This window comes from Trichomycterus rosablanca, chromosome 15 (assembly GCF_030014385.1).
Source record: "Trichomycterus rosablanca isolate fTriRos1 chromosome 15, fTriRos1.hap1, whole genome shotgun sequence".
In the NCBI taxonomy this organism is placed as follows: Eukaryota; Metazoa; Chordata; class Actinopteri; order Siluriformes; family Trichomycteridae; genus Trichomycterus; species Trichomycterus rosablanca.
In genome coordinates, this window is record NC_086002.1 from 4,950,564 (window position 1) to 4,965,535 (window position 14,972).

A 14,972-nucleotide genomic window follows, 5' to 3' on the forward strand; every position below is an offset into this window, starting at 1 on the left:
CGTCTTCGGCTGCTCCAGATCATCCACACCGCATTGTTTCTGTACCTTAAACACATTTCAGGAAGCAAAGCGGCAGGATTCTGCACATTCTTCCCATTTCGTTTCATGAAATGTAAAAAAAATTGACTAACCAAAACTAAACATGTTATAAAAAAGGAGAAACACAATGAAATGTTGAGGTAACAACAACACAGCATTAATGACAGATTTACTTTGTGTCTATACAATGATCTATCAAGATAAATGCTGGTATGATAACATAAACAGTCCAGCTGATAAACAGCTGTCAGCAGGCAAAGCCTCCAGATGAAAAAAATGCCATTCTTGCAGAGGATTGTCACTGGAATAAAAGAGAAAACCGAACAAAAAAGAGCATTAGAAAGGCATTCCATGTCGCGTAGGGCATTCCGATGACAGTTTCTTAATGCCGAGGACCCAGCGATCCCCTCCTCCTCTCCCTCCTTATCCGTCTCCTCCACACTCTTGCAGTCTTTCTTAGCTCGACTCCCACGTCCTCCAACATTCGCCACCTCCTGCTTTATTTGTGTCAGTGGCTAAACTCTAGAGGGAACAGTTCTAGAGGAGGGAGGCTTTTCTCCGTTTTTCTTTAACAAGCTGCAACCACAAGAGTGTGAGTTTGTTTCTTTTAGAAGTTGAAGATGTGGAGACTCCCTCTTTAAGGAGAGGGGAGGGGAAGCAAGGCTATGTCTCCTTGTCAGGCTTACTGACAGGCTTGCCACCGTTCATGACCACCGGCTCTGTGCTTTTGCTGGCAGGGACTTTAGCCTTGGGGACCGTCTCGCCCACGTCATGCAACGAAGGCTCGCGATACATGGCGACTGTAAATGAGAGAACGACAGTCAGCCAGGGAATGTACATAGCATGAAGACACTTTTTTCTTTGTACAGAATCTTAAGCCAAAAACATATTACACAACCTTCACGATCTTAGAATAGTTTTGTTGTCCAAGATTGATCACAATTATCACATTTGTTGTGATATCTGGGTCAAAATAAACATTTAGAAACAGTATATTAATTCAATGGAGTAAAAAGGTTTGTGTCATCGTGTTGGTCAACTATAGCTGGTGACTTCATATAATTAGGCAGAGTTTGATTGCACCCATTAAAAAGTACATGGAATGACGTACCAAGCTCATGTTACCTTATGCTAAGAGTAAATTCATCTAGATAGTCAGATAAAGAACACGGTAAAAGAACAGGTCTGTCCTGAATTACAAAACAACTTACAACTGTGATTAAAAACAATGCACGTAAGTTGGGGTTCAAGATTTTGCAACATGGCTATAGTGGGGTTTAATAGCTTATCTGCTGATCTACCACTTCCTTATGAACACAACTGTTAGCATTTCTGTACGACATTCTGAGCCTTTGCAGCCTTCTGATCTGGCTGAAAAACAGGACTAGTAATCAGAAGGAGGAGGAAAACTGAAAATAATTGTCCGATGGGAACACTGGTCTTTGGATAAATTTAAACCTAAGAGACTCACAAACTTCTTTTGGCTGTTGAAAGTCAATACATAATATCAAAAAAATGTCACCAAATATAACAAACTGGAAAATGGTTTGGTAAACATATTGCCATATTTATTTTAAAATATAAAGATGTACCTTCTATAGGCTTGGGAAGAAAGTGCGCAGCTGGTTTGGTTTTTTTCACCCGGTTCCCCTTCATGGGCTGTCCTTCTTTGTTTAGGCCCAGGTACCACGCTCGACCCGACTCCTGCTGTCTGTAGAGCATGGATGAGTAAATGACGTAATAGTTCTCAAAAACCGACTCTTTAAACTTGCATTCAGGTGTGAAAAGCTCCTACAAGACAAAGAAGAAAGACAAATAAAAGGTTAAGACTTTTTTTTGGCCCATAAACTAAATGTTTAAAGCTGTTCTGTAAAACTTTATTTTAAAAGTCCAAAGGTTACATTTCAAATGGTACATGTGTAAATCTATTGAGGCAACGAGACATACAAAGCCAAACTAAAACAAAGGAAAAAATGAATGGTGTGAGGTTCAACTAGCTTATACATAAAAAACAATAAAATGATTTAAAATGAAGAAAACTGATGTCCTGGTTCTGCCCATCAAGTCAAATACCAGTTACAAGATCACAAAACTGCTCTATATCTCTTCCCACCTTCAGCTATAGCGACTAAAAATTATTATAAGACAGTAAGGGACATGAGGTGTGGAGGGGGACACTAAAAATGTTAGGGATTGGGGACAATGTGAGGATACATCAAAGAGGAATGAAGGTAATTAGGGAGCTTCAGTTGTGCCCTTTCTCCCAAACACGAGTTATTCCATAAATCTATTTCAAATATTTTGTAAAGAGAAACTATGTGCAAATGTTATTACGATTTATCCAGATGAGCCGATTAATTGATATTAAACAAAGACGGTGAGTACTTCTGTACTGTTTACACTTCAGTTCTCGAACTAGCCAGGATATGAATGCTGTTAGCTAAATCTGCTATTATCCAAAACTGACACACCAGCGCCGACATTCTGAACTCCTCGGTCCAAAGCTCAATGTTGACACCAGTCGGCTGGGCGCCATCTAGCGGGCATAACTAACGGTGCCTGCAGCAGTCTGCTAGGGCGGGACGACCGGACTATGTGGGTGGGGTCTTATAGATAGATAGAGGCGCCTGTGCAGAGTGCATGGGTGAAAAAGAAGGGGTCTGCTATGGACTGGGTCAGAGGCGTGAGCAGAAAATACACCTTCATCAAATGCAATCAGGGATCCCCAGCAGCGGAAGACAAATTGACTACGCTAAATCGGGAGAAAAATGGGAGAAAATGCATAAATAAATTTAAAAAAAAGTCTTAAAGGGTTATTTTTTAAATCTACTTTAATTTTATAGACAAATGAAATGTCTTTTAGGGTGCCTAGATTACAGTTTTGTATTTTTTAAACCTTTTTCCCCTAAAATCATACCTTGTTATCTGTGAGATGTTGCCAAGGCAACACAAGCACATGGATAACAAAGGCACCACGAGTTCAACTGTAAAAAAATATTGCTTATATACAAAACTGGAGTGAAAACCTCAGCAGGATGCATCATGCTTTCCAGCTTTCAGATCACATTTTTAAGGCTTTAAAAAACAATCAATAAGAAATAGAATAAAATAAAAAAAAGCCCTAGTATGTCTGACATTTCATCCAAAATGCTTTTTAAAATACCTGTCAATCAATATTTTAACGCTTTTAAAATGATACGAGACATCAGTGATGAACAAAGAGAACGATGAATTATCCATGCAGAAAGAATCTTTTTCAGGACACGATGCACAGCAGGGCACCCTCATCAATCAATGTCTGCCACTGCTAAAACAAGCATTTCAATTTATTCTGCTCCTACAAAGGAGGAGAAAATAATTCGTTATTTCATTCTAACAGTAAAGCTTTCAACCAAATGCTTTATGTTCTGAAAACGTGTCATTACATTTACATTCACAGCTTTTAGCACACACTGGAATTTAGAGCGTTTCCCTCAGTAAACATTTTCCTACTCTAGTACAAATAGACAGCAGACTAGGAACACAAATCTAATTAATTGTGGAGATTCTATAAAACTAAGTGTAGCAGTAAGTGCAGGTTAGTTTTTACTTTATTACTAAACAAAGACGTTGTTTGAGGCATCCTTAAAAGCAGTGGTCCTCAACCATTTATTACCGGGCTGCACAGAAAGAATAATTAATTAGAGAACAATAGAAAAGCAGTTTTCACTGGTGTTATTGTCTCCTATCACCCATAGGTGGGAGCAGAGTCTCGTTGTAGTGAAAAAAGCTAATTTTCATTAATTCGTGAGCAGTATGGTTAAATTCTCCCGCCTCCACTGGTCCATGAAAATGATATCTTATATGAAACCGGTCCATGGTGCAAAAAAGATTGGGGACCGCTGCTTTAAAGACAGCTAAGGCATTTACTGTTCCAAAAGAAAGTGGAAGTTCATTCCACCTCATTGGTGCTACAGACAGTGCCATGATGCTCGTCTTCCTTGAGTCTTTAGAAGTGGGTCAAGACAAGCCAGACTTGTGGCTTAAAGGGTTTGAGGTACAGAAGGGTCTCGTTTAAGTTTCCTTCTTCAAGAGATGTTGTTTCAAATAAAATACAGCTACAGAAAACCAGTGGAGAGAGTGCAGAAGTGGGGTAATGTGGCAGCGCTTCAGTAAATTAATAACCAGTTACGCAATCACATTTTGAAGCAGTTTCAGAGATACGATGGTGGAATGAGGAATTGGTGCCAATGGGATCTGCAGTCATCCAGCCTCAAGATAACAAGAGAGTGACAAGGAATCTGTCACACTTTTGTAGTGATGGATTAAGTACATGCTGGTGCTTAATAAAAAAGTTAATAGTTAACTAAACCTGCCCTGGAGCAGCTACATCAAAGAGACTAAGTTGCCATGGTGATTAAGCTGGTTAGACGATAAACCACATTTATAACATTTACATTTATGGCATTTATCAGATGATTTTATCCAAAGTTACTTACAGTACTGTGACAGCATACTGTCTAAGCAATTGCGAGTTAAGGGCCTTGCACAAGGGCCCAACAGTGACAACCTGGCAGTGGTGGGGCTTGAACCAGCAACCTTTTGATTAGTAGTCCAGTACCTTAACCACTAGGCTTCAACTGCCCTAACAGTATAATACAGTAAATCCCACTGCTAGGTCTAAAATCCAATGGTTTCACTCTTTAGGTGCAATTTACAGTCGCTAATCTACCTACTGGCATATTGTAGTACAAAACCCACAAAGACATGAGAAAAGCAAACTGAAATCTACAGTCAGTAACAAAAGGCCAGAATAGAATCGAGGTCCCCAGAGCCCTAAAGTGGTCTGAATGACCTCTCTACTGCTCTTGTGGTCTGAAGCAAGCGTCGCTTCATCTCTTCAGTTATGTTACAAAATGTGGTCCAGCCTTCCCTAAAAGAGTGGAGGCTATTCAAGCAACTCCACATTAAAGCTCTTGCTGTTGGATAAGATGTTGAGTGTCAACAAACTTGAGTCCATATACACTGATCAGCCATAACATTAAAACCACCTCCTGGTTTCTACACTTACTGTCCATTTTATCAGCTCCACTTACCATATATAAGCACTTTGTAGTTCTACAATTACTGACTGTAGTCCATCTATTTCTTTACATACCCTTTTAACCTGCTTTCACCCTGTTCTTCAATGGTCAGGACCACCACAGAGCAGGTATTACTTAGGTGGTGGATCATTCTCAGCACTGCAGTGAAACTGACATGGTGGTGGTGTGTTAGTGTGTGTTGTGCTGGTATGAGTGCATCAGACACAGCAGCACTGCTGGAGTTTTTAAATAGTGTGCCCACTCACTGTCCACTCTATTAGACACTCCTACCTAGCTGGTCCACCTTGTAGATGTAAAGTCAGAGACGATCGCTCATCTATTGCTGCTGTTTGAGTTGGTCATCTTCTAGACCTTCATCAGTGGTCACAGGACGCTGCCCACGGGGCGCTGTTGGCTGGATATTTTTCGTTGGTGGACTATTCTCAGTTCAGTAGTGACAGTGAGGTGTTTAAAAACTCCATCAGCGCTGCTGTGTCTTATCCACTCATTCCAGCACAACACACACTAACACACCACCACCATGTCAGTGTCACTGCAGTGCTGAGAATGATCCACCATCTAAATAATACCTGATCTGTGGGGGTCCTGTGGGGGACCTGAACAGGGTGAAAGCAGGCAAAAAAAGCATGCAAAGAAACAGATGGACTACAGTCAGTAATTGTAGAACTACAAAGTGCTTCTATATGGTAAGTGGAGCTGATAAAATGGACAGTAAGTGTAGAAACAAGGAGGTGGTTTTAATGTTATGCCTGATTGGTGTATTTCGGTTTACTGCACCACAGCTAGAATGTTAATTAGCCGAAGCTATTTCACATACATTCATTATGTAATCAAGTGCAGGCGTTAATCTTTCTCTGGAGGGCTCTTCTTTCATTGTGTTTGGCAACACAACAACTCTTAGATAGCCTCCGGTTCTCATGAATGCGATTTCAATGTCTAACTCAAGAATGAGTTAGAAAAGTTTGCTATTATTTTTCCACAGGAGCTGTGAGCCGCAGTCCCTGACAAGCTGGAGTGGGAAGCAGCGATAATGCAGAAAATCACCTATTGACAGAAAATTCCCTCGGGACACAGTTTCCTTCTCGCCCATCGCAGGGAGTAGGAGTGTTCTAACATTGCAGATCACCACAATGCTAACAACCCTGGGGAGTTATGGGTAAAGTAAACAAATTAAGTAAAATAAAAAAGGAAGTTTGACAGGCTAGTAACCAAAAGAAGTTTTAGCTGCTTGGCAGCATAAAACTTTAAAGACTAAATGTGTGTTCTGTGCAGCTTTTTAATTTTGAAAAGATTTTTGTATGGCGAAAGATCCAGGGTGTTGGCAAGCCTTAAACAAGAAGATAGAATCTGGTCTAGGCATCTATATCATGCATGGAAAGTTCAGGTGGTGCAGCTGGATATTCCGCTAGCACACAAGTGCTTGTATTCTGTTCTCCCCAAGTCTGAATCTCAGCTCTACTATCAGTGGGCTGGGCGCCCTGCAGCGGGCCTGCAGCAGACAAAATTGGCCACTAGTCTGCTGTGTGGGAAAAGACCGGACTAATAATAATGGGTCTTTGACGCAGTGTAAGGACTCTGTTTAGTAGCCTGCGGTGCCTGTACAGAAGTAAAGGAATGTGGAGATCAGTGTGTGACTCTCCGTGTGCGAGACTGGCCTCACGGGCAAATCCACCAAAAGTTTGGGTGAATCAGAAGAGGACTGTGCACGCACCGTAGGAAGGGTGTGTCAGGCAAAATATACCCTTTTAAGATGCGATCGGGGTCCCCAGCAGTTAAAGACTAATTGGCTATGATATAATTGGGAGAAAAAGAAGAAAAATTCATATACATCATGTTTAAACAAACATATGAACAGCACTTCCATGTGTGCTTAAACATCTCATTTTAAAACCATGGCTGTGAACATGGCTCTCCCAACAGTTCTCATTGTTTTGCTTACATGTGAGCTTGTTAACTACTTTACATCTGAGCTGTTGTTGCTCCTAGACACTTGACAGTAGAACTTTAAGCTGACTGCAGCATAACCTTGAAAAGCTGAATCAGCAAGGCTTTTAGAATTTTAAGAATTACTGATCTATTTCATTCTAATGCTGTTTGTAGTTCATTTTTTATGAAGAATGCATGATTGTTTGCTTAAAATAGTGTACATGTGAATATCACGGCAGAACTAACTCATTAGAACGCACGTCCACAGACTTTTGGCTAGATAGATACCACAGAAACCTCATAAAACGAAAAGAATTTCTTTCAGAAATGCTAAAGAAAATCTCTCACCCTTAGCCATGTAGTGCAGGTACATCATTAGAGAATGAAAGACATTACCAAAGATCAGAGCTGAAACGAGTCATGGAGAGGAAGTGAGATACAGCGAAGCAAAACTAATTAATAGCTGCCTTACATTCCACAAGCTGGAATTCATCTGAGGTACTATTACAGTCTCGGGTTCAGCGCCGCTCCTTACATGGCACGTTACCATTCTCAGATCTTTGGACACTAATATATTTTCTTTGTGCTGCTTTTATTAACTGTACAAGACAGATTGCAAATCAAATCAAATCTAAGTTTGTCACGTACAGAGTCATACAGAGTACAACTGGCTGTGAAAGGCTTTTGTGACTGCTCGGCCACAGTAGTAATTAAACAAAAAATATTAGATAGATAGATAGATAGATAGATAGATAGATAGATAGATAGATAGATAGATAGATAGATAGATAGATAGATAGATAGATAGATAGATAGATAGATAGATAGATAGATAGATAGATAGATAGATAGATAGATGTGTGTATATATATATATATATTTTTTTTTATTTTTTTTTTATTTGCCTATTACTTACTGTTCCAGCATTTTTTGGAAAAAGAGGTTACAAACACCTGCCACACAGTACAGAATAGCTGGAACAGAAGCATGTTTACCACTGTGTTACACAACCTTTATTTTGTTGGCACTTATTGATCCTGCTTTTAAAGCATTGTTTTGTTGCTGCCTCTGTTGTGATTTTATTTTTTCTTGCAAGAACTTAACAAAGCAACGAGCTGCCAGCAAACGCCATACGTTTTTAAGTTCCTACACTACAATAATGAAGAAAGTACTAGAAGCTGTGACATGTCTGACCTGTTTGCTCTGTGAGAAGAGCCGGAACACTACGTAAGAGAAGCTAGATTAAAAACTGTGGGTGGTGCAGCTGGTAGATAAGTGCTGAGGTTGTGGTTAGGTTCTTGTTTATGGTCATGGACTGTAAGATGTTTGGCAGGTTCATTCTGTATCTACATGGGTTTAATACCACCTTGCAAAATATTCAGAAGATACAAGCCCCATTTCCAAAACAAATTGGGACAATTTATAAATGCAATAAAAACAAGGGTTGGCAACCGAGGAGTTCAGAATCTCGACGCTGGTGTGCTAGCGAAATATCTTGCTCCGCCACCTGAGTGCCACACACAAACAACCTTAAACCAACCTTGTGTGCTGGCAGTGCTCATTTCCTTTTATACCTACCAAATGTACGGACCCCCACAGTGCAGAGGTTAACATATGACAACAGTTATGAGCTGCTATTTATAATGTTGTGCTCATATGGATGGACCTTTGATAAAAAAATCTGTTTAGGCATTAAACATTTATTTACATCCTTAAGCTGCAGCCATGAAATCACTAATGAACTCGATCAGATTATGCAGGTAACAGCATCTGTTAGCTGCAGATCTTTGATGTCAATGCCAACAGGACGGGTTGTGGCACATGAAGGCTTGCATCTGCTTTTAATATCAGATAGAAAGAGATTACTTTTAAATTAAGATTAATAAAAACAGAACACACAGCCGAAGATCATTTAGAAGTTATTATTATCAAAAGCAGACAAATATGGAGAACTCCTGTGAGAACCATAGGTCTGATGTTTCAAAAATAAGAGTGAAAGATAAACATATCCTTTATGTCTCTGAATTTCTCAGAAACAAAAATGTGTGCAATAATTGAGGCGCACACACGCACACACACACACAATATATATATATATTTTATACACACACTTTGCCACTTTATTAGAAGCATCTGTTTATTCATGTAATCATCTGATCTTCCAGTCATGTTGAAGTTGCGCAATAAACAAAATAATACAGACACTAGTCAGGAGCTTCAGTTACATCTATCCTTCAAACATTAGAAGGGGGGGGGGGGGGGGGGGGGCTGTGTTATGAGCGACTGACCATGGCATATTTGTTGATTTTCACACAAGATTGTTGATTGTTGAACTCAAAAGCTGATAAGGGGAAACAAAAAAAATATGATTATGAGTAGCATTTTTGTGGGCAAAACACCTAGTTAATTAGAAACATGAGATGACAATGACTAGACTGGCTTAAAAGACAGGGTCAGTGGTAGCCTAGCCTAGCCTAGTGGGTAAAGCTTTGGGATATCAATCCGAGGATTGACCCTTGAGCAATGCCCTTAACTCTGTCTGCTCCAGGGGTGCCGTACAATGGCTGACCCTGCGCTCTGACCCCAGCCGGTTTGGAAAAAGAATTGTGATGCACCACACATCATCAACAGGACACAGATATGGACCGCAGGCAGGCCAGTCAAGCACACACACACACACACACACACACTTTACTAGATATAATACCAATTTATGCCTTTATATTGATGGTACCTTTACGCAAGTCAACCATCACAAAGGCACTGATGCACCCCAATACCATGACAGATATTGGATTTGGACCTTTTACTGTTAATAGTCTGGATGAGCTGTTTTGTCTATGGCACAGAGAACATCCATCATTAATCATTAATCATCCCTACTGCTAATGTCTTGATGCCAGATAGCACAGGGCACGTTAAAAATCGGAGCTGTTTTGGTGGTACGAGGGTGGCCTACACAATATCAGGCAGGTGGTTTTGATGTTTTGGCTGATCTGTGTAAGGATACAGTTCTAATACCCATAAAAAGAAATTCGTTGTACTATACTTGTACATATGTATATATGACTAATAAATAATTCCTAAGCTGATGACTGAAATTCAGAAACACACCAGATATTAAAGCAAATATCCTCTAAATTAAATTAAATTCAACTCAATTTTCAAATGCCTCTTCATTAAAAAGTCTTTTGTCAGTTTTAAAACATGGATGACTTTAAGACCAAAATGAAAAAGGCACAGGACTCCAAGTGCTAACATCAGCTAAAAAGTTAACGGAAGTAAAAGAAATAAAATAAACGCCTCGATACAAGTCAAGTCTTCCAATCTGTCATTCAGAGGTAATTGCTGCAATTTGTCACTCTCTACAGTAAAACCAACAATGCACAACAGGGAAACCTGTTTGTCATGCCACACCACACAGGCACGACACGAAAAGGCAAAGCTGCACAGACCCCTCTTATTAAGCAGTCACTGGAAGGTAATGTAGTGTATTTGTAGACCAGAAACAGGAGGTAGAACCGTTCTAAACCCCAGCATGGTTCCTACAGAGACTTCAGAGTGCACCAGGTCAATTTATAACATTAAATACATCTGTGTAGAATTAAAACAGTTCTTTATGGGAAAGCCATAGCTCAGTGGCTAAGGTACTGGACTAGTAATCAGAAGGTTGCTGGTTCAAGCCCCGCCACTGCCAGGTTGCTGCTGTTGGGCCCTTGAGCAAGGCCCTTATCCCTCAATTGCTCAGACTGTATACTGTAACTGTAATGAAAGTCGCTTTGGATAAAAGCATCTGCTAAATGCTGAAAATGTAAATGTATGTATTATAATGATGGGAAATCTGTGGAATTCTTCTTCTTAGTAAAATGCAGATAAAACAGAAAACAGCTTTGGAAAATCATCTTTAACTTGTATTTAAGATATTTAATGTTTTACCTTATTTAGTCTGTCATAATTAAATCCAGGGTTTTTCCGACTCTTCAGCAATCTAACAAGCTGAAAACCATTGTAACTGTGATGTATCTGCCATCACCATGTTTATTTTACCATACTCTGTGGCATCCTGGCTCCTATGTAACGGTGCCGGTCCTCACAGCTTATCACACTGTTTAATCTGTAATAAAGCACCTACTGGACAGTGTAACTCGTGTTCTACAGTATGTACTGTGGTCAGACTTTGAAGAAGAAAGCAGGGTGACACAGATAACGCACTACAAACATTTAGCTAGAGGTACAAGTAAACAGCAGAAGAACCAACATCTCTCACTGAACACACTTCTCCTTAGCTTTATTGCTTTGGTAGAGAAAGTAGGTTAGAGAAAGTCTTTTCCCTCTCTTTTTTCAAAAGAACTCTTATAGTATGTGTCAAGGCAAGTGGGCCTCAAATGTGGAGGTATGATCAAAACAAAATGCACTTATAATTCTTTCTTCTAGTTAAAACATGACACATCCCCCAATATTCACACATGCTCAAAATGCTCCCCAATAAACTGACTCCACTCACCAGCTTTGCTTAATGTTAGGATTCGCCAGTGTTCCCATTATGGCAGGAACGTTTTAGAATGGCAGGAACCATTTCATCTCTCGCCGAGATCCATTTTCTTTCTCAGATACATATTATGCAAAGTTTCTACTATGTTATGAATAAAAGAGTGAGTTTTCCCCTACAACTAAAGAGGTTTGTAATTAACACATAGAGAATCATTTCACACCCCGCCATCTGTTGAGTACTGAGACTTGGTGTCAGAGGAAGAGTCTGCTAAAACTGCAGATCTCATTAAAGGAAAAAACACCCCGGCATTTGCATTTACAATGCGTGCACAGTCAGGATAACATGATAATTATCACAGTTACTTAAAAAAAAAAAAAAAAAAAAGTTTTTCCTACTACCTATTTCTACTTAATAAACAATATCATAAAATGTTAATAATCATATTAGACGTCTAAAAACTACAACCCCAGTTACCTAAAGAATGAAGAGCAAATATATGCAATTCCTTTTTGACACAAACTAAATTAAACAGCACAAAGATCTTTAATATTTTGAACTTAACAGCAGTATTGTTTTTTGTTTGTATACACGTTCAAATCTGCAACACTCAGAAATGTACTGAAATGTATGACAATTAATTAATTAATCAGCAAAATTTCCAAGTCATGATGGGTATTCTGCTTATTTAACACGTCTTCTGTCTCTGTGTGAGAATACTGTACATCTAGTCGACTGTCTAGCGGCCTTGGATCCAGGAAAAGCATCATTCAAGTGCACCTCTTATTATTCAGCTTATTAACTGATGTCAGCGGCTGACGTTACTTGTTTACAGTAAGTTAAAGAAATGTATTAAAATACACAAAAAAAAAAAATGAAATGAACGACAACGCAATCCTTCCTACACCCCACACAAAACTCCTCTGCAATACAGCGATGTTCAGACTAAACAAAAATAAAACTCACTGGCAACAATTAAGCCTGTCATATCAGGAGAAAGACCCACACTGGATTTAGTATTGGAAATATCAGAATGTGTAGGAAGAGTGGAACAAGTGGGTAGTGCTGTCACCCCACAGCAAGAGCAGCCTGGGTTCGATTTCCCAGCCGGGCAGCCAGGGTCCTTTCTGTGTTGTCAGGATGCTCCAGTGTCCTCCCACAAGTCCAAAGACATGCAGTCAGGCCAAATGGAGCTACTAACTGTAAGTGTGTATGTGAATGTTTGTGTGTGTGTGTGTGTTTGCCCTGTGATGGACTGGCGACCTGCCCGAGGTGTTTCCTAACTTTCGCCCAATGAATCAGACCCACCATGACCCTGACCGGGATAAAGCGGTGGTAAAACAGACAATAAAAGAAAGTTTAGGAATAAAAAAAATCATCTTAGGTCAGATTTGATTGACTAAATTTTTTGTGTTTAATTAATGCACTTTTTTGCTATCTGGGCTTGGGACTGGCACTCCCAGTGGGTAGGCTGTTCTGGGTACCACCTTTCAGGAATTAGCCAATTCTGTCCACGCAGATGCCCAACCACCCAAAAGCACTGCTGAGATTTGAACCGTAAATCCCCAGACCTCAGCAGTAGTGAGCTAGAGTACTATACCACAACACCACCTAAGCACCTAATCTCCTAACCAGTGTTGCCACTATCCATTTTAAGAATTCCCAAGATCCTGCCACAAAAATCCCAAGATTGTGCTAAAGATTGTACTTACCAAGTAACTGAAATCAACAAAATTGTGAAGATTTATATAACATATTTTCACAATTATCACAATCTATTATTGCAATTACTGCAGTCTATCACAACAATTACTAAAAAAACAGAAGTAAAATACACTGAAGACAACAGAAATAGCCATAGCAATAGCCAGCAACAACCAAAGGTTATTATTTAGTAGTAGTACGCTTTGTCATTCCTTATTTATCACTGTAGACCATAAAATTGCTGCAGATTTTAATTGCTTGAGTTCAAATTTTAAATCCCAAGATTACTTGGCAAAATCTGCAAATCCCAAGTCTATCCCCCAAATCCCAAGATCTTGTGGCAACAAGAGAAACTGCAGTGATACATTTCTTTTCCAAACTGTGACAGCAACAGCTTTACAACAAGATTCAACATTCAAGAGTTTTAATGTCATGTGCACAGTAGAAACTAAGAACTATGGTTAATATGTGTGGTGGCTGATTCATTTTTACATAATACTTAATACAGCGATCAAATCTTTTTATGTTTTGGGAGGTGAGAGGAAATTAGTAAAATGTGAAACTCCTAACAGATAGTGATTGGAGATGGCCATTTGCATCATGTTTTTTTTTAATCACTTTTGTTAATGTGCCATGAATGCATTGCTCTGCCCTCATAGCATCACTAATAACAACTCCTGAGTTGCTTGATTTACAGTTTGCCAATTGATCTACTCTCCAACAATTCACAAATCTTACATTAAGCCACAGCTAAAAGCAGCTCTGTATGTGTTCCAGTAGACCTAACAGGGATTTGATAAACACGTCAGGGAAATTAATTAGCTCTGCTGCAGCTTACAATAGATGCCAGTTTAGCTTTTCTCAGTGATAGAAGTTTTCTGGTTTTCTGACAACAGAATCAAACGGGTGGTATCTGCGAGAGTTCACCTTTTAATTAACCTCAGAAAGGCTGAAAAAAGAGAAGTTTGCATAACACATCAGAGGAATCTAACTTAAAAAATAAAAAATAAAACACATTTAGCTTTAAACTTAACTGTGTAGCATAACGCATATTTTGGAAAGGAAAATTGGCTAAACTGTTTGAACTGTATGGAATGGTGTGATTCTGTTAAGTTCGAGGGTAATTTATATTCTTCTCAGGTTGATGGCACTTACACTCTGTGATGAGGCCTCCTTGGAGACAGAAAGAAAAGGCTGGCATATTTTCTTTCTTGGTGCTGTTTCTTATCATCTCTCTCTTTGTGTTGGCTTTTTATCAAGAGGAATAAAAGAACCAAAATTTCTTTTCAGCACCACATTCTTTTATCTTAAAATAAGAGCTCATACTTAGAATCATTTCGCTTGGTTTTATTAGTTTCAACAGAAGTTAATGAACTAGAATATTATGGAAAATTTTAGTTCAACATACGACTTATAATGTACTGTATATTTAAAAATTATGCAAAGGCTAATAAGATTTTGCATGCACATGGACTTCAACAAACATGCTGCACATCACACGTGCCTTCCACATTCTTACCTTACGCACATTTGCACCTTATTTACTTAGAAGGTCTATTGCACAATTTTTTATACTTGAAGTCTGGCAGTGTACTGTACTGTACATCTGTATTGCACACTTTATCGAATGCTGTACAGTGGTTATTGCTGCTGTGTTGTTTATTCTTAGTTTCCATATAGTATAACTTTAATATTCTCTACTTGAAGTCTTCAGTGTACTGTACTGTACA

At 39.2% G+C, this 14,972-nt stretch overlaps 1 protein-coding gene across 1 annotated transcript in view; it reads right to left on the reverse strand.

Annotated features, from left to right (window-relative positions):
• Positions 1-702: 702 nt before the first annotated feature.
• The window catches only part of LOC134329547 (fibroblast growth factor 14-like), a 31,485-nt gene continuing 17,215 nt past the window's right edge, over positions 703-14,972 (reverse strand). Inside the window, exons 4-5 of the mRNA XM_063010831.1 lie at positions 1,632-1,830; positions 703-839 (exon numbers count right to left, since the gene is read on the reverse strand). Coding sequence (XP_062866901.1) covers positions 703-839; positions 1,632-1,830 — 336 coding nt within the window. The remainder of the gene's footprint in view (positions 840-1,631; positions 1,831-14,972) is intronic.